This window comes from Odontesthes bonariensis, chromosome 4, assembly GCF_027942865.1.
Source record: "Odontesthes bonariensis isolate fOdoBon6 chromosome 4, fOdoBon6.hap1, whole genome shotgun sequence".
NCBI classification, from domain to species: domain Eukaryota; kingdom Metazoa; phylum Chordata; class Actinopteri; order Atheriniformes; family Atherinopsidae; genus Odontesthes; species Odontesthes bonariensis.
In genome coordinates, this window is record NC_134509.1 from 19,745,482 (window position 1) to 19,769,029 (window position 23,548).

At 42.1% G+C, this 23,548-nt stretch overlaps 2 protein-coding genes across 8 annotated transcripts in view; both read right to left on the reverse strand.

Moving 5' to 3' along the window:
- The window catches only part of sh3pxd2aa (SH3 and PX domains 2Aa), a 118,006-nt gene extending 106,178 nt beyond the window's left edge, over window positions 1-11,828 (reverse strand). For all 6 annotated transcript variants that reach the window (XM_075463351.1, XM_075463350.1, XM_075463353.1 and 3 more), the window contains exon 1: window positions 11,016-11,828. In XM_075463351.1, the coding sequence (XP_075319466.1) occupies window positions 11,016-11,111 (96 nt within the window). In that variant the 5' untranslated portion in view covers window positions 11,112-11,828. The remainder of the gene's footprint in view (window positions 1-11,015) is intronic.
- A 2,340-nt stretch (window positions 11,829-14,168) lies between these two features.
- Window positions 14,169-23,391, reverse strand: stn1 (STN1 subunit of CST complex). Of its 2 annotated transcripts, XM_075463360.1 has the most exons (10): window positions 23,372-23,391; window positions 22,947-23,152; window positions 21,998-22,093; window positions 21,645-21,722; window positions 20,403-20,576; window positions 18,693-18,804; window positions 18,101-18,251; window positions 17,702-17,824; window positions 17,543-17,615; window positions 14,169-15,562 (listed from the first exon to the last, which is right to left on the reverse strand). In XM_075463360.1, the coding sequence occupies exons 2-10, from the start codon at window positions 23,077-23,079 to the stop codon at window positions 15,405-15,407; spliced, it is 1,098 nt and encodes a 365-aa protein (XP_075319475.1). In that variant the 5' UTR covers window positions 23,080-23,152; window positions 23,372-23,391; the 3' UTR covers window positions 14,169-15,404. The 2 variants fall into 2 exon arrangements, with proteins under 2 accessions (XP_075319475.1, XP_075319474.1); XM_075463359.1 differs by lacking the exon at window positions 23,372-23,391 and having other exon boundaries at window positions 22,947-23,283.
- Window positions 23,392-23,548: the final 157 nt, after the last annotated feature.

Consider the following 23,548-nt stretch of genomic DNA (forward strand, 5'->3'; position numbering starts at 1 on the left):
TTTGTTTTCACTCATTTCTTCCTTGTTAGAGACAAAGTGTTCCTACAGGAAACGCTGCTGGCCTCCATACTGCTGCTTATCCTCCAAACACCTGTTCACATCTGTATATCCAAAACTGTGAAACAAAAAATAGGGATATGTGTGCACCCAACCCCGTCTGACTTTAATGATATGTCAGAGTATTACCCCCCCTCCCATCATGCCTCTGGACCACTTAATTCCTCTCAGATGCTGAGCTGAAGTGTAAGACATGTGCCAGCCTGGAAGATGTGTGGAACGATCCAAACCCCAGAAGCAGATGGGTATGACATGGCAACCGCAGCGGAAAACAGAACCACCAACCATCCTTTGGCTGGCCATGCCCAAAATATCAAGCTTAAAACTACTGCCCTTCCACTCCCCAAAATAAACTCCTTCCACTCGACAAAGGCGGTGAATCACGACCGGGCTGCTGCCTCACAAGATGAATCTTGCAGTAAACATCTTCTAATTAAATTTCCATAATATAATTTTGCATATTACTTGAAGCTGATGCTTTTTTCTTCACCTTTTTCGCAAGGATTGGCTCACGCTCACGCAACAACTAAAATAAGCTGACACGAGGTGACTCAGATCTGAAGTACACCCGGCCGTGAGTGCCTGGAGCAACCAAAAGCTGCAAATCAAGGAAGAGGAAATGAATCATTCAAATGTCAGTTAAGACATCGTCGTCTGCTGATAAAGTAATTCCAAATGATAGGATGGAACAGACGATGAGTCTTTTTTAGAGAGACTCAGATCTGTAAGACCAGTTTAACTTCCAGGGACGTTTTAGTTCCACGGATGTTGAGATAAAGAGTCAAACACTGTCTTGTGATTGCTCCAAGACATTCCTGCACAGCAGGCATGTCAAGACCAATGAGGCACAGCTGCGATTGCAAAATGAAGGTTGAGATGCGGGTCTTTAAAGCTTCTGCGCGATCCCTTCATGTCTGAGCTGCTAACCAAGACTATATCTGGAAACTAGAGGCTGTTCAACACCAAAATCGAGGCATTAGGAAACAGTGAGGACGCTGAAGCTAAACTTGCTGCAAATGGATAAGATGCAACTCTGTTTTTAGCACAGAGCTGCTCCTGGATCTATCAAACCATTGGAGAAACATTCTTTTCTTGATGACAGATTAGCCAAGTTTTTCTTTAGATTCTCCAGCGCTTGTGAGTCAATATTCCATTTCTATATTTTCAAAGCGGTCTGGAAAGACTCATAAACAAGGAAAGCACAAGCAAGAGAAAAAAAGACTGAACTCAAAACAGGCTCGGGGGGCTTTAATGTCCCAGATAGCAAAGAGAGACCTCGTATTCCTGTTATTCCAACAGAGGAAGAGGGAGTTGAAAACAAAAGTTCTATTCATGCCCAGAAACAAAGACGGAGACATGAAATCTTATGACAGAACAAATTGGACCAATGATTTCTTTTCATGATGTTCATCTGAAACAGCTATGAATATTCACCTCACATTTACAGCTCACTTTATTCTCCCCTCCTCAAGGGATACTTTACATTAACGTAGTTCAATGATCATAAAAAGATATTTGAGATAGAAGGATCAGACAAGTTAACTCACAGTTTCGGAGGACACCCAGGACCCAGCCTCGCAGTTTTCAGGAGAAGGAAAAAGAGCAGAGTGCTTGGTGGGGCAGAGAATGTGGGCCCAGCCACTAAATGAAGCCAACCCCGCCTAAACTACTATATTTAAAGTCAACTATAAAGCAGACCAACAGCATACTTTCAAACCATGAAAGCACAAACGATCTGACGACTAAAAAGTCAGGTTGGAAAAATACTCTTTGCATGGGAGTCATGTCTTTCCATGACTGGGCTAAATATACTCCTGTGTCTAATGTAATGGACTCTGTTATTCTCTCAGTTTAACCAGAGAGGTTGAAAAATAACAATAAATTATGCCATAGAAAGCCAATGAAAATATCACAGCAGTGAAACTAGATGTAGGATGAGTTCATTCACGAGCTTTGGCAGGAACTCATTGGAAACACCCAAATGTTGACCTTTTAGCAACCACGCACCGGACTGGAGTCCCCGTTTCTCTGTGGGTCAGCAGCTAATCCCTGCACACGTGTGAAGCCTTGCTACCATGGCCAAAAATTCCATTTTAAATCAATTTCACTGTTAAAAACTCCCCGTTTCAATGACAGTAGGTCTTTGCAAATAGGGACTCTGTAATTGAATTGTGACCACGAGCCCTTTATAAGGGAATTTCAAAGCAACGGTAGATGGCTACAACACCTCCAAAGAGGTTCAAACTGTACCTAAATTGAAGGTGCACTGGTCAAATCCAATAGCACATAAAATGCACACAACCCTTTAAGCTAAACGGCCTCAAGGAAGACAGCTCGCCCATCAGCCAAGTTTCATAATCTGTTGAAGACCCTGGAGTTCAAGTGCATCCTCAAATTATAAAGACATTGAAATGTACCTCCAGATGCACTGAATCATTAACGGGTGTCATTACGAGGCCAGTGAAAATCCAAACCTCCAACAGATTCTCACACAGATCAGATATCATTCTTGACCCATCCTCAAGTGCTTTGGTTGACAGAAACATCAAGCCATGCTAATCAATTCTGTGTGTTATTCTAAGAGGAACTCCATCACCTCTTCTCGTCTTCCTCTGCCATGCCTCTCACATAAAAACACTCATCAGAGCTCATCAGACAAAATGTGTTCAAATCTCTCAGAGCCCACACAGGTCAGGCTACACATGCTCCGTCTCTCATCATCACCACTTCTGGGCGACGTTGTCAGACACTCCAGCTGTTTGGAAGGACGCTCAAACACTAAAACGTGTCCTTTTACCCCGAGTGACGCCAGGAGACGTCTTCGTCACAGCAGAGTTGCTGTTATCCACAACTAGAAGCAAATAAACCGTTCCAACATCTGCACTGGAGACATGAAAACAGCCCCCTGCCTGTGTGTGAAGTCCCACTGACAACGCTGCGAGGACGACGGCACTCGACTCTTTTGGTGCATGCAACACAGAGACACTCGTCAGGCTCCACAAACTGAACAAGCCCCTGACTCAACCGCTTCTTTTTCTCCCCTTCGCACTCAAATTCTCTCCGATCCTCTGACGACTTTCGGCTTTTCATCAAACTCCCACAGATGATGGCCATCCTCCACCACCCCCTCAAAAAAAACAACAACTTGCAAACCCATGCATCCTCCCAGTTAAGTGTGCTACTGTGGAAAAGCCACCCTTTACACCCAGATATCCCTCTGTGTTTGATAGACCGGTAAATATTTGAGGGCTGAACAGCTCTCTGAAGAGGTGTTTTATGGAGCCAAATAACAACACCACCCTCAGGTCGGAGCCTTTGTGCAGCACAGGAGCTTCTGGAAATGAAATGTTGTGGGACTGGGACTTGTGGGGGAAACAGAGGCTTAGAGTAAACATGGCCGTGCTCAACCCTCCTCCTTTTTTATCACCTCCTCCTTCTGCACATGCATACAAACACAGAAAAGTGTGAGTGTACGATGCATGTTTGCGACTCAGCGGTCTGGCTTTCCCTACGGTCCGACGAGCACTTTGCTTTGACAAAAACTTCAATCTCATCCATCCTCCCTCCCTCCCTCCCTCCCTCCCTTCCTCCTCTGGCAGGATAAGCATTTCCAGCTGGTTTCACAAACATTACAAATGGGATTCAGTGGCTGCCACAGATTGTGTCTTTCTCTCGTTTTCTCTGCTTCCCTCGTTCCCTCCCTCTCTTCCTCCCTTTTCTTCTCACAGTAACTCGCCTTGTCTCCAGAGACAGGGTAGCTGAGGAAACTAGGCCACAGTCTGGCCCGCTGAGATGGAGGAGCTCAAAACACGGATCGGCTCGGCTCTGAGAAGCTCCTTTTACACCTTAACTGTACATACCTGGCGACCTCTCAACAAGCTTTTTTTTTTTACAGGCTAAACCACTCTGGAAGAATGCTAATGGATCAGCAAAAACTCTGGAAGCAAGCCAGACTCTGTCCAAGTGACAAGTTATAAAACCAAAGCGTGACAGTTTTGCTTTATTAGACACGATACACGGTGTTAATTAGTGAACTCAAACATTGCTAATAGGCGTATTTTTTTGTGTTGGGCACAGCCAGGTTAACAGTTTCCAGTCTTCAGCTGAGCGGAGAGCTGCTGCAATCCCTTCTGCTTTTTCTGTTCCTTTAATTATTAAATCAAAACTTTTGGTTAGGGTTGAAAAACATCCTGGTTAAGACTTAAATACATTCTTTCTACTATGCCACGGTCACCATTTTTAACACTTCACATACAGACCCTCCATCCTCATGTGTAGAACTGCTACTTAGGGTTGATTATATATCAAGTTTGTTTTGTAATGGCAGGTCCTGGTGCTGCACTACTGACATTACAACAATCTAAGAATCTAAGAAATCTAAGAACTAAGATTAGTTAATTTCTTAAGTAAGGTGAACAAAGAACTGCTGATGAAAATTTGCTGTTATTGGCAAAGCAAAAAGAAAAAGCAAGAGATGTGCATTCACTGTAATTCCAAGGTTCAGTGAATGGAGCATGATTTGAAGTTGTGGGTGAAGATAATGAAAGTCAAAGTGGATAAATCTACTCTGAGCTGGTACTTTGATGTAAAACTTCCAGGGTTTTTCAGTATTTTTTAATGTATTGTCACTGTAGACACCTACATATATAACCACAAGAATTTTGTTTTTCATAACAGATCCCCGTCAAGACTTTCTGAATTTGCTTTATCTTCTGCAACAGTTTCCGCCACCATCCTGAATGAATGAAGGTAAATGGAGATTTATTCGTGAAGTAAGAGTGTCCCTCTTCCTCTGGCAAATATCTTCAGGGACAATTTCTTTGTTTGAAAGCAGTGTCAGAGAAAATGATGTTCTGTGGATAATCCGAAGCGAGCGGACATGCTTTATATTATCATCATTATTACTATTCATCGCATTTATTCAGTACGAAAGGGCCGTACAGGACAGTAGATTGCTTTTTAACTCTTATATGTTAAAGCTAGAATGGAGACAATAGAAACTGAGATTCTTTATTTATATAATATCTATGTAGTGTGCTTAGTTGATGGTCTGTTGGTGTGTCAGCAAAGGTATGTAAAAAGCATCATTTAAAGAAATTTAGTGGCAAACTAGCACACCGGAAAAGGAGAACCCTGTGAATCATGGTTACTGTTGTGATTAAGGGCAGAGGATTTAATGGATCCATATATACATCCATATTGAACATTTTTGTCTCATAAGATGGCCACAGAGTAAGACTGGGAGATGACTGAGGGATACACATCCCTGTTTCAAGATGGCACCGTGTGTAATGTCAATGAAAATATAACAAAAACACTTGTAAATCATTTTGAACTCTGATGCAAGAAGCAAAATGGGAGCGGGACAATGAAAAGGGGCGCTCTGTTGAACAACAAAACATCTATAAATTAGATTAACTGGCAACAGAGAGGCTGAAAACCACTGTCACTGTTCATCAGTCAATCCACAAATTTTTTAAAATTAAATGTATTAAATTATGTTTAAAGTCTAATCTCCATGCAAAGAAAAACACCTTCAAACGAGATCCAAAAACTCTGGGCTTCAACTCATTACAGACGCACTGAGCTGTGGAGGAAAACTGCTTCGTTGTCTGACCAATCAGTGTCTGAGATTGTTTTTGGAAATAATGGAGGCAGCATCCTCAGAAAAAAGAGGAACCAGTTTAAAAGCCAGCATCTGTGATGGAATGTGGGTGCATTGGTGCCCTTTCTTGGTTATACAGCGATGAAACATTCAGCCGAAAGCAAATTTTACCCACAACTTCAAAGTTTACCTTGCATGTTGGGAACCATCTGTGATAGAGTTGCACAGTGAAACAACGTAACTGTACAGTGAAACAACGTAACTCTATAGTACAGTGAAATAACGTAACTGTACAGTGAAACAACGTAACTACTGTGAAACAACGTAACTACTGTGAAACAACGTAGCTTTACAGTGAAACAGTGTAGCTGTACAGTGAAATAGCGTAACTGTACGGTGAAACAACGTAACTCTACAGTACAGTTAAATAACGTAACTGTACAGTGAAACAATGTAACTCTACAGTACAGTGAAATAACGTAACTGTACAGTGAAACAACGTAACTACTGTGAAACAACTTAGCTTTACAGTGAAACAGCGTAGCTGTACAGTGAAATAGCGTAACTGTACAGTTAAACAACATAACTCTACAGTGAAACATTACAACTCTACAGTACAGTGAAATAACCTAACTGTACAGTGAAATAACCTAACTGTACAGTGAAACAGCGTAACTGTACGGTGAAACAACGTAACTGTACTGTGAAACAACGTATCTGTACGGTGAAATAGCGTAGCTGTACGGTGAAACAACGTAACTCTACAGTACAGTTAAATAACGTAACTGTACAGTGAAACAATGTAACTCTACAGTACAGTGAAATAACGTAATTGTACAGTGAAACAACGTAACTACTGTGAAACAACGTAGCTTTACAGTGAAACAGCATAGCTGTACAGTGAAATAGCGTAACTGTACGGTTAAACAACATAATTCTACAGTGAAACATTGCAACTCTACAGTACAGTGAAATAACGTAACTGTGCAGTGAAACAATGTAACTGTACAGTACAGTGAAATAACGTAACTGTACAGTGAAACAACGTAGCTGTACGGTGAAACAACGTAACTGTACAGTGAAACAATGTAACTGTACAATACAGTGAAATAACATAACTGTACAGTGAAACAACGTAGCTGTACGGTGAAACAACGTAACTGTACTGTGAAACAACGTAGCTGTACAGTGAAATAGCGTAGCTGTACGGTGAAATGGCGTAACTGTACAGTGAAACAATGTAACTCTACAGTACAGTGAAATAACGTAACTGTACAGTGAAACAACGTAGCTGTACAGTGAAATAGCGTATCTGTACAGTGAAACAATGTAACTGTACAGTGAAACAACGTAACTGTACAGTGAAACAATGTAACTGTACAGTGATCGGCCCAAACATTTGAACAAAAAACAGAAAAAACAAATAATGCTGTCATATAAGCAACAGTTCTTAACGTGGGTCTTAAAACCCAGACAAAACAACAACAAAGGAATGGAGCAAAGGTGAAGCCAAGGTATGTTACAGAAGGATTTTCCTTGATCTACCATCCACAAGCTGTCTGTTATATGACTTTATGTTCTGATCTGTGGCGCAAACGCAACCAAAGAAAAAGTCTTTGAAGGTATGTTGTCCTTTGTTTGTTTCCCAGTCCCCATAACCCTCGTGTTTGGTCCAAATGCCCTTATAAATACAGGTTGTGGAGCAACATATGCTGCCATGCAGACATCATCAGAGAAGGTCTTGCTCGTTTCAGCAACACAAACCACATTCTGCACGAACAAAACGCCGCCGTGGTAAAACGAACCATGTGATCAACTGATCTGCATGCAGTCCAGACCTGTCCCGCACTGAAAATATTCAGAGCATCATGACACAGAAAAAATAACTTAAGGTCACACAACTTATATAAAAACTGAAAGAATGGGGAAACATTTAACTTTCAAACACACAACAGTGGTAAACACGTTTAAACTTTTCTATTTTTCATCATATTTGTCAATTCAACTTTTCTTTTTTATTAAAGATAGGAATAAACTTTTTTACAGGTCAGACTGTTCTGTTTTAATACTAATTTAACTTTTTTAGAGTTATTGTTGCATGTCTTTTCACTTTACATGACAGCAAATTAGAAATTATAAAGTTCCTCACAATATTTTGTATCTATGGAATAATATGACTCAACTAAATTGATGCAATGTCATTTATGTCACCAGTTGTTTTCTGTTCTCTAAAAAAAAAATCTAACCATGCAGACTTGTTTAGTTTCTGGGAAAGAAGGGCAAATACATAAAGAAATGTTTGATGTTAAAAAACTAAATCAGGATATTTGAACAATCTTGCATAAAGAGGGTTTGGTGATAGTGTTGTTCATTCCCCCATGCATAGGTGCACTAATTGTGTCCACATATCAATAGTCTGAGAGTCTGCATATGAGCGGGATTGGGTTCTTTTCATGGTGGTCATTTATTATGACTTGTTTATGAGCCTGAAATATGATCTGAACTGAGGCCACGAGGTGCAGTAGCCCCGACACACACTTCCAACAACGACGGTATTGACGGGTGAAGCCACAGGGAGCACAGTTCAGGTAGGTTATAAAGACCACTGGAGCCTGTCATGAGGTTTCCTTCGGTCCAGAATTACCTAATGTAACCTACATTCTGCACATTTTCAAGATTAAAGACTAAACAAAAAGTTTGACACTTTCCAGAAGATCAGAAGAGCTCCTATTGGGACCTCATGCTGACATTATCTGTTAAATTTATCTGTATGGATAAAAGACTAAATATGCATTGTGTTTTGTTGCGATGAGCTTCTAAGAGGTTCTTATTTGATTTTTTATGAAGGAAATATTAAGATAGAAACAAGAACTGAGAGTGAAACTATAATCTGGATGGTTTGGAGAGTTCTGCCTCTACTTCATCATGATCTTTCATATTTTTTCTCATCGGCTTCATTTAATTTGGTAATATGCATTAATTTCTGCCTTTTAGGCCTGCAACACATTTCGAAATAAACTCAAGCAGTAAAGCTTTGTAATGTTTCCTTCTCCCAACACTTAGAGACGTTCTGACACTGAGGACACCAAGTGATGAAGAGTTTCAGCTGTTATTTTGTCCCGTTCTTCCTGCAAACACGTCTCCAGGTGTGCAGCAGCACGGGGTGGTGGTTGTTTCAGAGTTTGGGGACAGGTCAGGACTGCAGGCAGGCCAGTCCAGCACCCGTACCCTCCTCTTCCTCAGCCATGCCTTTGGAACGTGTGCAGAATGTGCTTTTACATGGTCTGCTTGAACAATGCATGGACGTCCCTAAAAAAGATGTGTTCTTGAAGGCAGCATATGTTGCTGTAAAATCTCAGTGAGCTTTTCTGCATTAATGCTGCCATCACAGAAGTGGAAATGAGCTTTGATCATTCGGGCCCTGATCCAACCCCATACCATCCCAGAGCCTGGCTGCAGGGACTGGTTGCTGACAGCAGTCTGGATGCTCCTTTTGCTCTTTGCTCCATTTCTTCCAACAAAGATCTGGAACACTGATCGCTCTGACCACAGCACACGTTTCCACCGTGTGACGCTCCATCCCAGACGCCTCCGAGCCCAGAGAAGTGGACGCCGCCTCTGGACCAGGTTAACATCAGGCTTCTTCTCTGCACAGTAAAGTCTGTGAATGGAACTCTGGATCGTAGTGCTTCACAAAGGTTTCCCACAGTAATCCCTTGTCCATGTGCTTCTATCAGCTGTTGATGAATGAGGGTTCTTGATGCAGCGCTGTCTGAGGGATCAGAGATCACGGGGGTCCAGCTTAGGCTTGCTCCCTTGTCCTTTACACTGAAACTCCTCCAGATTCCTTGAATGCTTTAATAATGTTCTGCTCTGCAGAGGGAGAAATATGCAAATCCCCTCCAGTTTTTCTCTGAGAAACATTGTTTTTAAACTCTTCAATGATTTTCTCACATTTGTGGACAAACTGGAGATCCTCTGAACATCTTTTTTCCTCAAAGACTCTTTCATGGAGGCTGTTTTTGGACCAAATCATGATGACAATCATGTGTTGACACCATCTATTTGAAATGGCATCGTTTTTTTATCACCATCTCCAAATTTTTTATTTCATTTTTTTGTGTTGCAGGCCTGGAATGCATTAATGGATGTGACAAGACAAAACCTGAAATAGTTTGGGTTCATATTGTCTAAAATGAAATAAAAGTCAAACTAAATTATAAAATCACTGCTTTTTATTGTGTTTGTTTGTTTTTTGGCAACTGCCTGTAAACTGGTTCATATACAGAAGAGATCCTCCCACACAAGTTTCAGCAGTTAAATGTTCTTTAAAGTTCCCTCTGACTGTCACACTGACATGAGATGCAGACATTTAAAAGCAGAATGTCTTTCTGTTGTATGTGTGTGAGTTTTACCCATTTTAAAAAAGGGTTTATCATTTTCTTTCATGTAATCTTTTCTTAGATTCTTGGATTCTTGACTTTTGTTGTTTGATTTGTTCCACCAACATTCAAAATTTCTGAATTTGAAGTTGAATTTTTTTGCCATCGTTAAGAAAGAATGTTCCACCTCAAAAATGGTCTAAATCTGCATTTTCCGCCCAACATTTGGCACGATCAAGAATGCGGTTGCTTAACCAAAAGTGCATTTTCTTTGGGGTGCATTTGGCCCTCACAACACATGCCACAACCAAAGAAAGGCGCTGCTCATGACCTCTGGGCCAAAACCTGAAGTGCCGAAGTAGTCAAATCTAAAATGTGCCAACGAAATGGGCAGAACAACATTTGAATGATTTAAATGTACTAATGTTGTTTTGTTTGCAGTCATCTTTACCCGGTAGTTGAAGCTGTCCAGATACGTAAAATGTGGAAGTAAATGCAACGTGTACATCACATAGGATTAGTGCCAAAGTAAACTACAGTCATGTTAGTGTGGCCATATATGAGCATGTGTTTTGGTCCATCAGCATGTGAGGAGCCATCTCACAACAGGAGGTTATTAATGATGAGGATAATGAGCTGCAAGACACAGTTATGACAGCTCACTAGTGCTGATGATCTGTCTGCTGGAATACTATAGAGAGAGGGGTTAGCTAATAGCTGGTAATGGCTTGAGCCTGTTTATTATTTATAAGCAGGTGTCTTAGTGAATGAAATTCTGGCCTAGCTTCAGCACTTATTTCCCCTCAGCAGCCAGGCTGCATGCAGCGGACTAAATGCTGCGTTTATGTGTCACGCTGTGACTGTGAACAGGCCAGAGACGCTCAACACCGCTGACACATCTGAACGGGACAAGGTGGGGAATAAGGTGACATGGATGAAGATGAGGCAGGCCAGGCAGGTGACCAACTCACGTAGTGTTTGGACGGATTGCGCCTCTTCTCCACGTCCACGACTTTCACGTCCAGCACAGTCCGAAACTGCATCTTGACCCTGCAAAGGCTTTGCATGAAAGCGTCAGGCAGACAGCTGCTGGGGCTCCGGATCAGCTTCTTGTGTCAGGGGGAGAGAAATCACAACATTCCTCGTTGTGTCATTTAAAGATTCGGGGATCGCAGCCAATCTGGCAGCGCAGGTTTCCCCCGCCGCTGACGTAACGCCAATCAATCCGATTGGAAACTTATCAATAGTCCATGAATAACGCGTGTAAAGCAGCCGAATATCCGAGCTTTTTCTCCCGCAGCCACACGGGCTGGCCGGCGGTGGACGGAGCGCCGACGGAGGCGGTCACCTTAAAAATAGAGAAAAAGTGAAGCGAGTTCCTTTGTGTCTGCTTACAAAAGGGGCATCTGCATACCTGGCGCCTCCGGAGGCTGGCTGAACGCAGGAGAGCCGGCAGATCCAGCGCCCAGCGGCTGCTGAGACACACCGCAGGCGCGAGGAGTCAGACACGAGTGGGAAGGGCTCCTCTCAGGGAAAAAAAAAAAAGACTAACAGCCCGTGCGCTCCTGAAATACAACCATGGATCTTGACTCATTCATTCGGCTCCCTTCAGTGTCCCATAAGTTTCCCCCTCCGCGTCAGAGAAGACGGGATAAAACGGCCCAAACACCCGGAACGACGCGCAGCCGTTTGCCTGGAAACAAACTGCATCTTAAGAGTTAAAATGCTGTCAGTCCTGCAGTGAAGACCTGTGCGATACTCATATCACCACCAACCAAGTCAGATGCAGCTTTCTGGCCGGAGACACGAGCCACTGGAACTGAATACAGATGTTTCACAGGCGACCAATCAGAGCAGCCTGCTCTGCATTAAAGAGCCAATTAACGACTAAACACTGCCCCCCTGTGCACAGGAAACGCACGCAGACGTGTTCTTTACATTAAAAACAAATTAAAGCGGGGTGTTAATCACTTATGTAACGCCCCTGTCTTCGTGTCTTAACTGTAACCACGTGCTCAAGCCCCGGACACCGCAGTGAGTTAACTACTTTGTGTACATTTCACTGCATCTGCAAGGCTGGATGAGCATTTAGGGGAACAACTGCCCCAGGCATCACAGACCCCCTGGGGAGCCAAACTGAGCAGGGTTCACACGTACATATCTCTAACTGTTTAATTTATAAAACAAACAACCAACAATGGCTGTGAAGCAAACCCTGCTTCTTTAAATTAAAGCCCCCATGAAATCAAATTAGATGTTTAGTTCTGTGAATTTAGTATTTTTAGACTGGAAAATAATGTCCTGGAAAATAATGAAAGCAAACTTTGATGACTCATCATCCTGCTCCAAGGGCCGTGTACTTATTTAGCATCCAATGAACTACATGGAATTAATTTTTAATTAAAGAGCCAAATAACGACTCAACACTGCCCCCCTGTGCACGAGAATCACGTGCAGAGCTGTTGTTTACATTAAAAACAAATTAAAGGGAGATGTTAATCACTGATGTAACACACCATCTGCATGGCTTAACTCAACTTCTTTGTGACGATTACATTTCATGTGAAAGGCTAGATTTGTAGATTCAATCCAGTTTTATGGAAATGGCGCCAAATCACAACAAATGTGATCTCATGGCACTTCAAAGACACGGTCCAAATCAAACCGACGACAATCAAACTGATTGAAATACACTCATAATCAAATCAAATTCATTCAATTCTGAATTAGTCCAATTCATGCAAACCCAATTAAAAGAAAAAGTAGCCAATAGGAAACCAACAGATTGCATTGAAACATCTCTTTGATCTAATCCGTCCTGAGCGTGCACGAGGCGACTGTGGAGAGAAAAAACTCCCTTTTAACAGGAAGAAACCTCCATCAGAACCAGGACCAGGACCAGGAAGGGAGGCCATCTGCCTGAAACTGAGCCGGGTTCACACATTCATCTGTGACCGTTTGATTGATAAAACAACCAATACCAAAATTAACTCGATGTTTATCTATATGAAACGTAGTGGTTTACATCACTATGTGGCACACAAGCAAAGAAAAATGATGGTTTTATAGGTTTTCTTCACAGTACTTTAGAGTTTGTAATGAAAAACAGAACATGACTCATCCTGCACTGAGGGGCGTGCACTAATTTAGTGTCCAGTGAAATGCTTGGAAATCATTTTAGGTTTGTGCAGAGCTGTTACAGGATAACGGGTTTCCATTCGCTATTGATGCCAATCTGAAACGCCACAAAGAGAAATATAAATCAGTATATATCTATGTACTGGTCTGAAGTGAAATCCAACCAAATCTGGAATTTATCATCATATCTATGGTTGTATTACACTGAATTAGATTGGATTGGACTGAATCTGTGATTCTTCTTGAGATTCTTCTTGAGTTTTGGTGCTTTTTATAAATAAAACTGAACTGAAATATTTTTTGTCAACTGTTTATCGGCTCAGACCGTAAAACAGCCAGAAAGTCCCATTAATTTGATCTTTGCCAGGTCAGATAAGTTTTACGCAGTTCTTTCCACTTCCCTCTAATGTGCCTCAAATCCTCAAAATGTGAATCAGAAGTGGCAGCAGAACCCCAGCAAATGATGGGTGGGGGCCTGATCAGGCCAGCGGAGCTGACCAATCACACAAAACCTGGAACTTTGTTCAAACAAATCGCCATTTAGCGAAATATTTAATGAGGCGCTTTAAAGTCGTGCTAAAAACACACTTTTGCATCATTTTGGAGTTGTTTTAATTGAGGAAAATGTTCACTAATCTCAGAATCACCTCATACAGCAAGTCCTTTTTTCTGACATTGTTCTTGATTCTGGACGTATCGATCACTGAATGTCATAACCAAACTCTTTGTGACACCCCAAAGAAGCCTCCTTAAGTGATGACTCTCTCTAACTGTAAAAGTTCTTGTTTTTAAGTGATTTAAAGTCAAATTTCTCCCTAAAAAAACATCAAGTTTCAAAGCCTTGTTAACATGTTACAGGCTACATCATTTACTAAATTAGCCGTCAGAGCTGAGGCTTAAAGTTTCTGCTTCAGCAACAGGCTCAGAAAGCCAAGCTCAGTCAGAAACAAACTTACATGCAAAGGGGAGAAGAAACACAAGAAACCTTTCCAAGAAACAAGACGGCTTGTTTTTATTTTTGAGACATGAACAATCCAGACGTTTACAGAAAAACTCTAAAGTGTTGTTCAGAAGGCACTCACTTAGCATTGCGCTACTCAGAAAAGCAACTCAACTGACAGAACGACCCAATGACACACATCAGCTCCAGGTAGAAACCTGCATGACAGAGTTTCTCTGTAGGCTGAAGGGGGCCAAAGACGTCTACATTGGACTGAGGAAGGCTGAAAAAAGTTTGAGATCTCTCAGTGGAAAACCTCCCCGTGAACCACTGGGGGCGATCAGTAATGGTTTACACATAACTTGCAGTAAAAATTGGTGAGCCAACGTGGATATCGTTACATCTTACAGCGTCATGCCGTGACAGGAAGTCTTGACTAGTTCCCACTTTGTCATGCAGCAGAGCAATGACCCCGAGCACTCTTCTGGACTGTGGATAACTGCCTTGGACAAAAAAAAAAAAACAGCAACTTGAAGTACAAGAAATGCCTCCAGAGATGGTCACACTATGCAGAGTGTATTTATCGTCCCGACAGCATTGTGTCAATAAAATGAATCGAACCAAATTTGGGCTCAAAAAAAATGTTGTTGTTTTTTTTTTATGTATTTGAACATTTGGAGGATACTGCTTGTACTGTATCTTTACTGTGTGGACATAAATACCTTTAATCAACGGAAAAGGTGTTTTCACTGATAAAGGCAACCATTACTAAAACTGTTTCACTTTCATGTGTTTTTCCATCCCTGCAGTCTTTCTGTGTCAGCTGCATTAGGAACAAACAGGTGGACATAAGAGGAGATGAGGGGGGGGGGGGGTGTTCTGTGTATTGCTGCATCTTCACACTTTTTGATAAAAAAAAAAAACTAAATATAATGTTTATTTCAAAGAAAAGCTGCACACAGTGCAGACAAAGCCAGGGATGTGAGTTTAATGGGGACCCAGGGAACTGTTTGTGCCTCAGGGCTCCATCACACGCTGATCCCACCATCTGTTTGTTCTCTTTTATTTCAAAATTGACCAAATATTTACAACGGTGGAGTCTACAGTGGACCTGAAAGCTTTTGTGATATCGATCTTAATATCCGAGACGATTATTTTCAGACAAATTTGTATTAAACATAATATTTCCTTTTACGGTCTATATAAAACAGAACAAAACGCTCAGGATGAACTAAGCAGTGCAGGTGACATGATTTCTATTCAAAGATTCCCATTGTCCGGGTTAAAACGCTGTGTAATGGCTGTCGCTGGTGCTGATGATGTCACTGTTGCGCTCCAGAGACTTGAGGACAAGCTCCAGAGCTCCTTTGCTCACATTGAGGCTGTGCCGCTGCCTGACAGCAGACAGGATGTGCAGGACGTGGCAACCTTTCTCCGCATCTGCAGCCACAGAACAAGGAAACAACTGTCAACATGTGATGAAACACACCGAGATTATGTGAGGAACAGAAAAACAGCAAACACAATCAGAAGACGCTCAGTTTAAAGACACTGCAGTGACTCTGACGTTCACATTGACTTTAATTTCACTGCAGACAGCATGAACCCAAGATAGGTTATTTTTTGTCATGTCAGCATCATTTCATCGATCATCAATCATCCATTTCTTCCACTTATCCGAGGTCGGGTCAGAGGCAACAGATCAAGGAGGTAACCCAGACATCCGTCTCCCAAACAACACTCTGCAGCTCCTCCTGGGGGATACAGACGTGTTCCTGGGTCAAACGTGATCCCTCCCACGTGTCCCGGGTCTGCCCCGTCTCCTCCCAGCTTCACGTGCCCAGCGACCACAAATCAGAAGCCCGAAACACATCATCTGGCACTTATCAATGCAGCTGTGCTCTGAGCTCCCTCTGGATGGCTGAATTCCTTTAAGGCGCTCGTATACACGATCTTTTCTTTCAGTCACGACCCAGACCTGTGACCATAAGTGAGGGTAAGGATGAAAATGGACCAGTCCATCGAAGGCTTCACCTTTCGGCTCAGCTTCCGGCACTGTGACCTCATTATTTCTGATGAAGCCCCATCAGAAATAATGAGGTCACATTTAGTGTCCATCGAACACTAAAACATGCCATCGTACGTAAACAAGATCCCGATACACTTAAACTCCTCCGCTTGAGGCAGCCTGACCCAGATGTTAACCGGTGATTAATTGTGATTTGGTCCAAAAACAGCCTCCATGACAGGCTGAGTCTTTGAGGAGCAAAGGATCTCCAGTTTGTCCACAAATGTGTTAAAAACAATTTTCCTCAGAGAAAGATTGGACGGGATCTGCATATTTCTCTATAGAGCAGAATATAATTTAAGCATTCTAGGAATCTGGAGGAGTTTCAGTGTAAAGGACGAGGGAGCAAGCCTAAGCTGGACCCCCGTGATCTCTGACCCCTAAGACGGCGCTGCATCAAGAACCCTCATTCATCAACAGCTGATAGAAGCACATGGACAAGGGATTACTGTGGGAAACCTTTGTCCAGCTCTACGATCCAGAGTTCCATTCACAGACTTTACTGTGCAGAGAAGAAACCTGATGTTAACCTGGTCCAGAGGCGGCGTCCACTTCTCTGGGCTCGGAGGCGTCTGGGATGGAGCGTCACACGGTGGAAACGTGTGCTGTGGTCAGAGCGATCAGTGTTCCAGATCTTTGTTGGAAGAAATGGAGCAAAGAGCAAAAGGAGCATCCAGACTGCTGTCAGCAACCAGTCCCTGCAGCCAGGCTCTGGGATGGTATGGGGTTGGATCAGGGCCCGAATGAGCAAAGCTCATTTCCACTTCTGTGATGGCAGCATTAATGCAGAAAAGCTCACTGAGATTTTACAGCAACATATGCTGCCTTCAAGAACACATCTTTCCCAGGGACGTCCGTGCATTGTTCAAGCAGACCATGTAAAAGCACATTCTGCACACGTTCCAAAGGCATGGCTGAGGAAGAGGAGGGTACGGGTGCTGGACTGGCCTGCCTGCAGTCCTGACCTGTCCCCAAACTCTGAAACAACCACCACCCCGTGCTGCTGCACACCTGGAGACGTGTTTGCAGGAAGAACGGGACAAAATAACAGCTGGAACTCTTCATCACTTGGTGTCCTCACTGTCAGAACGTCTCTAAGTGTTGGGAGAAGGAAACGTTACAAAGTGGGAACATGTTACCGTCCGAAGATATTTCAGAAATTAAATGAAGCTGAAGAGACAAAATATGAAAAAATATGTTCAGAAAGCAGCAAACATACATCAGTTACTGCTGTTTGATCTGAGAAGGAGATAAAAGATTGTACTCTTATTACAGCTGAATGTGTCACACTTTACACGCTGCCTTCAACATTAATCAGATGTTTTAAGCTTAACGCAGAGCAAGCTACGCACACTTCTCTCTTTTTGAGTCCTCCCTGATGACGTCTTTGACGACCATCAGCAGATCTTTGTCCTGTGCAGTCACCTGGAGAGCAGCAACAGCTTCAGACATGGCACCAGGAATATGCTAACACATTTAGATCAAACAGAGATTTCTCTGTTGTTTCTTACATAATAAACCTCATCCTGGGATTTAACTTTGCGGTACACAACACCTTCATCCTGTAAGATTTGCAGAACCTCCTTAAGAAGCTGACGCAGCTGCTGGCACGCAGACGGACCGGCTACGGGCTCCTGAACAGCATCAGAGGAGCAGAAAATAAGAAGGATTCTTTAGATTCACAGAGTTAAATGTGATGTCTACTCTTTTATCTAAACATCATATCATTCCCTCACAGATTTGATCAATAAATGCATCAGAATTAAAAAGAAATCAGATCCTGGTTTTATTTCTTTTGTTCATTCATCCAACTGAGCCTAGAAGGACACTTAAAAAGAAGCCTGCTGTTTGATTTTCCTTTCATCCCCCAGCTCAGATCTTCAAAAAGAATCCATATTATTCTGGCTTACCTGGTCTGCAGCTGCTGTTTGAGGCTGGCTGGAGATCAGAGGCTGCAGGAGATCCTGGACATCGTACGGTCTGAACCTGGGCACCGATTTCTGCTCCAAGAACTCCTTGATGATTTTTGTTGCCTTGCTCAGGGGACTGCCACCAGAGTTACTGAAAGTCAGACAAGAATGAGGCCTCAAGTGCAATTCATACAAGCTCAAAGCTGTAAAAATATCACACGATCTCACATTACATCCTACAGAAGACTCCACAGTCACCGCAGGCGACAAACTATAAAACTCAGAGTCCAGTGTCAACCTGGAAATAATCAGAAAGCTTCAGGATGTTGGCAGCTTTCAGGTTTGACATGTAAAAGGAAGAAATGTTACAGATGATGCTCCTTTTCTACATTATCGGTCCAACTTATTATTGGTGTTAATCGTGTTAACTCTAAACTCTGGTTTTCTTTAGATTTCCTTGTTAGCTGACAACATCAGAACTGAGTTAAAGAGTCAGAAGCTTGTTCTCTCAGAGGGCGCCGAAACGCTGAACGGGAACCGGATCAGCTGTATCCAAAGCAGCATGAAAGGATGAAAGGATGGACGTTTGTACCCGTCTGCGCTGGGCTGCACCTGCAGTCGTTTGTCGTAGCATTTTCTGTAGAGCTGAGGAACCTCCATCATCCACGCCACCTGGACCGCCATCACCGGGTCGTTGACTTTATCTGAGAACACACACACAGACGATGTTTTCTGTTTTGGTTTTTTCTTATTGGTGCATTTATTTATTGTTTGTGTGTTTGGTTTTAGTGGTTAGTCCCTTTTCTGAGACTCCAGTTGAGCTTCATGTGTTTATTCTGTTGTCCATGTCTTCTTGAGCTTGAATTCTTCGTGTTTCCTGTTTAGTTTTTAGTTTACTCGCTCCCGCTCTTTTCAATATTTATATGAATGACCTGTCTGAGCAACTGAGGGCCTGTAGGACAGGATGCATGGTTGGGAATGCACTGCTAAACCATCTCATGTATGCCGATGATCTAGCCATCTTCTCCCCCAGCAGTACTGGGCTGCAAGAAATGCTACATGTTTGTTCTAATTATGGATTGACTTTTGATGTTAAATACAACTGCAAGAAAAGTGTTGTGCTTATATGTAAAAGTAAGGGGGACAAGGATCTCACTTTTCCTTCTTTTTATTTGGCGGGGCAGGCTTTACCTGTAAGTAACAAAACAAAGTATTTGGGACATATAATTACTGACCAAATGTGTGATGATGATGACATCTACAGGCAGCGCCGCGTGTTATATGCAGAAGCTAACATGCTGGTAAGGAAGTTTCACTGGTGCATTGATAGTGTTAAAATTAGCCTGTTCAAGGCATATTGCACCCCTCTGTATACTGCCCCCCTGTGGGCTAAGTATAAAAAGGGTAGCCTGCAGAAACTTCAAGTTGCATATAATGATGGGCTGCGCATTCTGCTTAAGAAGCCCAGGTGGAGCAGTGCAAGTGAACTGTTTTGTGGTCTAGGGGTCAACACATTCCACGCATTGTTGAGGAATTTAATGTATGAATTTATCTGCAGATTGGATGGTTCATGTAATCAAATTATTATGCTGCTGTCAAATCCTGCGCTTAGTGCGGCGCGATACCGGTCATACATGTGGAAACACTGGTACAAGTGTCTTTTATAAGTGTGTTTCTGTTTGTCTTTATGTATTGTCTATGTACTGTGTTTTGATTTTTGAAAATGGACCCTGAGTCTGGAAATAAATAAAGTTTCAGTTATTTTCTCCGTCCTGATCTTAGTTCAGTTTCTAATTCATTCCGTCTCAGTTTCCCAGACTCACCAGGATCAGTTTTATTCTGGGTTTTTTTTGTGTTCTGTTTAGTTTTCAGTGGGTTCGGTTCAGGGCTTTGTTTACTTCCTGTTTTCTATTTTATTTTGAAAGTCAGTTTCCTGTTACACCTCATTTAGTTCTGCCTGGCTGCACATGCGTTACCAATCAGTTTGTTGTTGATATCATCGTCTTCGTTCCCTCTCGTTCAGATTTTGTATTTTTCTTTTCCAGTTTCCTGGAGTTCCTGCCAAGCAACACTTTAGTTTTAGACTTTTGGTGAGCTCAAGTTCTGCCTCTGGCTGGTCTGCTTTTGGGTACAAACCTCTGGACTCTAACCATGGATTACATCAGATGACAGATGGCAGAGAAAGTGTGCAGAGCGTTCAGTGTAACTGCTTTGTTTCTCCCACATTTAAACTGCTGCTGGATGGTTTGACAGTTCAAGTTTATCTGGTGAATTTTGATGTCAAACTGCTGAGGAAACTCACAGTAGGCGGACGCCATGATTTCCCTCTGCTGCCTCGACGTCTTCACTGGCCCTCGGACTCGAATCAGGTCTCCGATCTCCAGGCGGCAGCGTTGCTGCTGGGCTTGTCTCAGCTTCTTCAGCTCAGCGACTGGATTGAAGCCTCCTTGAGCCCCATCACTGTGCTTTGCCCCAGCTGGAGGTTATAAAACAATATAACAACATTAAAGCAGAGTTTACACTATAATAAAATATATCGAGTCATTTCAGAGACAATTCCATTTACACAAGTAATTCAAATACCAAAAAGACTGAATACTGTAACAAAAGATGCAAATAATACATAAATAATATGCGCTCAAAGAGCAGACTCTCAGCTGCTTTGGGAAGCACTCAAATTTCAAAGGACAGGTAACTCAAAAGCTTTTTAATAGACAGGTGTGGGTTTTTCATCATTACTTCTTCAACAGTTACACAGATAAAAGGTCTGAGCTGCCATTTGCATTCAGAGCTGTTGCTGTTAACCCAACAGTATGCAGTCAAAGGAGCTGTTAAATCAAGTGAAACAGGCCATTCTTAGATAAATCCATCAGAAAGAGAGCGGAAGGATCAGGAGCAGACAAGGTCACAGATTGGTACACACTGAGGGCCAAAAGAACATGAAGTAAAGCTGACTGGCTTATCTGTCACAGTGTGATGAACAATGACCAAAAACATCCTGCAAAAGCAAGCTAAAGACGTTCTGTAAAGGCCAATCCAGGCACCTGATCTGGACCCTGTGATGAAGATAAAACTAAAGGCAGAAAGAGCCGAAAAACAACTGAGGGCATCCCAAAGGAAGGAAGCTGTTCTACAGAGATGTCTGTCAGCTCCACATTTCAAACTGTTAACATTACAGTGTCAGGATTTAACTGAACCAGAACAAAATCAAATTTCAACTACAAGTTCAAATGAAACACGGAGCAATGTTCTGAAAAGTAGAACAGCACATAAATACACCTGCAGTGACACTGATATGCATGTACGGTACAAAGGTTACACAACCTATTGAGCACTAAAGCTATCATAAGGTTCAAATAGGTGTTTCAAATGCAACACAAGACTGGGAACGTGCTCCATATGGTGCAGCACGCACACACAACTCCCCTTAGTTTACAAATCTTCTCTTCTTAAAGTCTGCATGCGGAGATTTAGCAAACTTAAGATGCTTCTGCTCGTTTTGGTGCCTCATAAAGAATTAATCTGAAGCCCTGCAAACACTCACATTTACTGGGTTCCTCTTCCTCTTTCAGTAGGTCACTCTTCCAGCACAGGCAGTTTATTACACCAGTGCCGTCATCCACTGTGAACACATTAAATAATCCTCAGGATGAGTCGAGAGCTGTTTACTGACTTAGAAATCAAAGGCATGTCATCATCAGGCATTTATAAGTGTGCCGATTTATGAGTGTAAACAGAAGCTGACTGATGTTTTACTTCTACATATTTGTAAACAAAAAGAACATGTAAATTCATACAACTGATGACAAGTTAACCCCATGTGTGTTTAGAAACAAGCAGCTGTTAGAACTCATTAAAAATGCCCAATGAACTTCCATGCAGGGACACCTTCAGTACCTCCATAACAGAAGAAGTCGTCTCGCTCCCTCTTATAAACCACAATTCCAAGAACATCAACCTTGTAGATTGGATGCAAGTTGTAGAAGTAAATGCCTTAAAGTAACAAGTGGAAACAAAACAACACATCGTTATTAAGGCTAATTGAGCCAGAATACCAACAGCATCATTAAGTAATCCATGTTGAACTATAAAGAAACACATGCAACCTGTTGACTCTGACAGAATGAGGCGTTTTCAATGTCAATAGATGATTTTCTGTATTATTAAGTTCGACACTGTTTACAATCTTGTTCCCACACATGTTGGGTAATGTTTTGATGTGTAAATACAAACAGAACGCGATAAACAACAACACATTTCAGAAAAGTTGGGACGTTGTCATGCTTGCCACTGACTTTAGAAGTGTTTCTGAACTGCTGTTGTTCATGATAATCGTGATATTAAAACAATCAAATATTGAAATTGTGTTGATACTTCACCCCTCCACCCTGGCCTTGACGGCCAAGCACCTCCCACCATCCACTGAACATTTGCACTAAACTGTTTACTGCTGTACTTCACCTATAGTTTTCTGTGCAATGACAATAAAGTTTAATCTAAACTAATCTTCATCTCAGCTGATAAAATCAGCTGTAAACTGTTGCTTCTGACCATAAAAATCTGGAAGTGAAATGTTTTCAGGATTTCAGCGGCTCAAAAGGGGCTTCGTCTGTAGTATTTTGGGTTTCATATTGTTCCAGATGTTTTCAGTCAACTTGGCTCTCACTTCAGCTACTATAGTTTGTAACTTGTTTTTTTTCCCCCAAGTGAAACATAACATAAAAGATGGGAGGTGCAGAGGACTGATGGACACATGCTGTACTGACTTATACCTTTACTCTCAAATATTAATAAGTAAAGGTCAAGCTCTACTCCAGAGGCTGTGATGTGAAGGTGTTATTATTACCTGGTACCTGCGTTGACTCTGTCATCTGCAGGATGTCTCTAACGTACAGCCGCGCGCAGGCAGAGAAGATCGGGTCCAGTCCCCACAGCATCGATGGGGGCTCTTCTGCTGAATCCATCGCAGCTGCCTGCATTTCATCATGGACACAAACGTTTTCACCTTATTTCTGTTAGTGGTTTTCTCTGCTGAGGGCAAGGTTCATGTCACTAGGAAGAAGATAGTAAGAAAGTTAGCTAGCTTCACTGGAGCGTCATTTAAAAAAAAAAAAAAAAAAAAAATCACGTGACCGTTGGTTAAACCTATTAACGCTTTCTTTAATATTTTTTCGTTATTAAAATTCATCAAAAACAACTGTGTGAAAAGTACGAGAGATACAAAGCTAACAGCGATACAGTCAAATATATATATATATATATATATATTACCATTGCATTTTCCCGTCAGCCCCAGCGCAATGGCTTATGGGACACGTAGTTTCTCAGACACAAAGAGTCGTGATTGCTGTGTTTTGTTGTGAATTTGTGGCCGGCTGGTGCAACTATTTCCTTACAAATTGATTGGAGTCTACTTACTAATAGTTTTCGTTGCAAGGAATATGTCAC

Coding starts and splice junctions, on each gene's coding strand:
- stn1 (XM_075463360.1), bottom strand. CDS start 23,079: ATGCAGGCAGCTGCGATGGATTCAGCAGAAGAGCCCCCATCGATGCTG. Junction 18,805..20,402: donor AATCATGGCGTCCGCCTACT/GTGAGTTTCCTC, acceptor GTGTGTTCTCAG/ATAAAGTCAACGACCCGGTG. Junction 18,252..18,692: donor GTGCAGCCCAGCGCAGACGG/GTACAAACGTCC, acceptor TCTGACTTTCAG/TAACTCTGGTGGCAGTCCCC.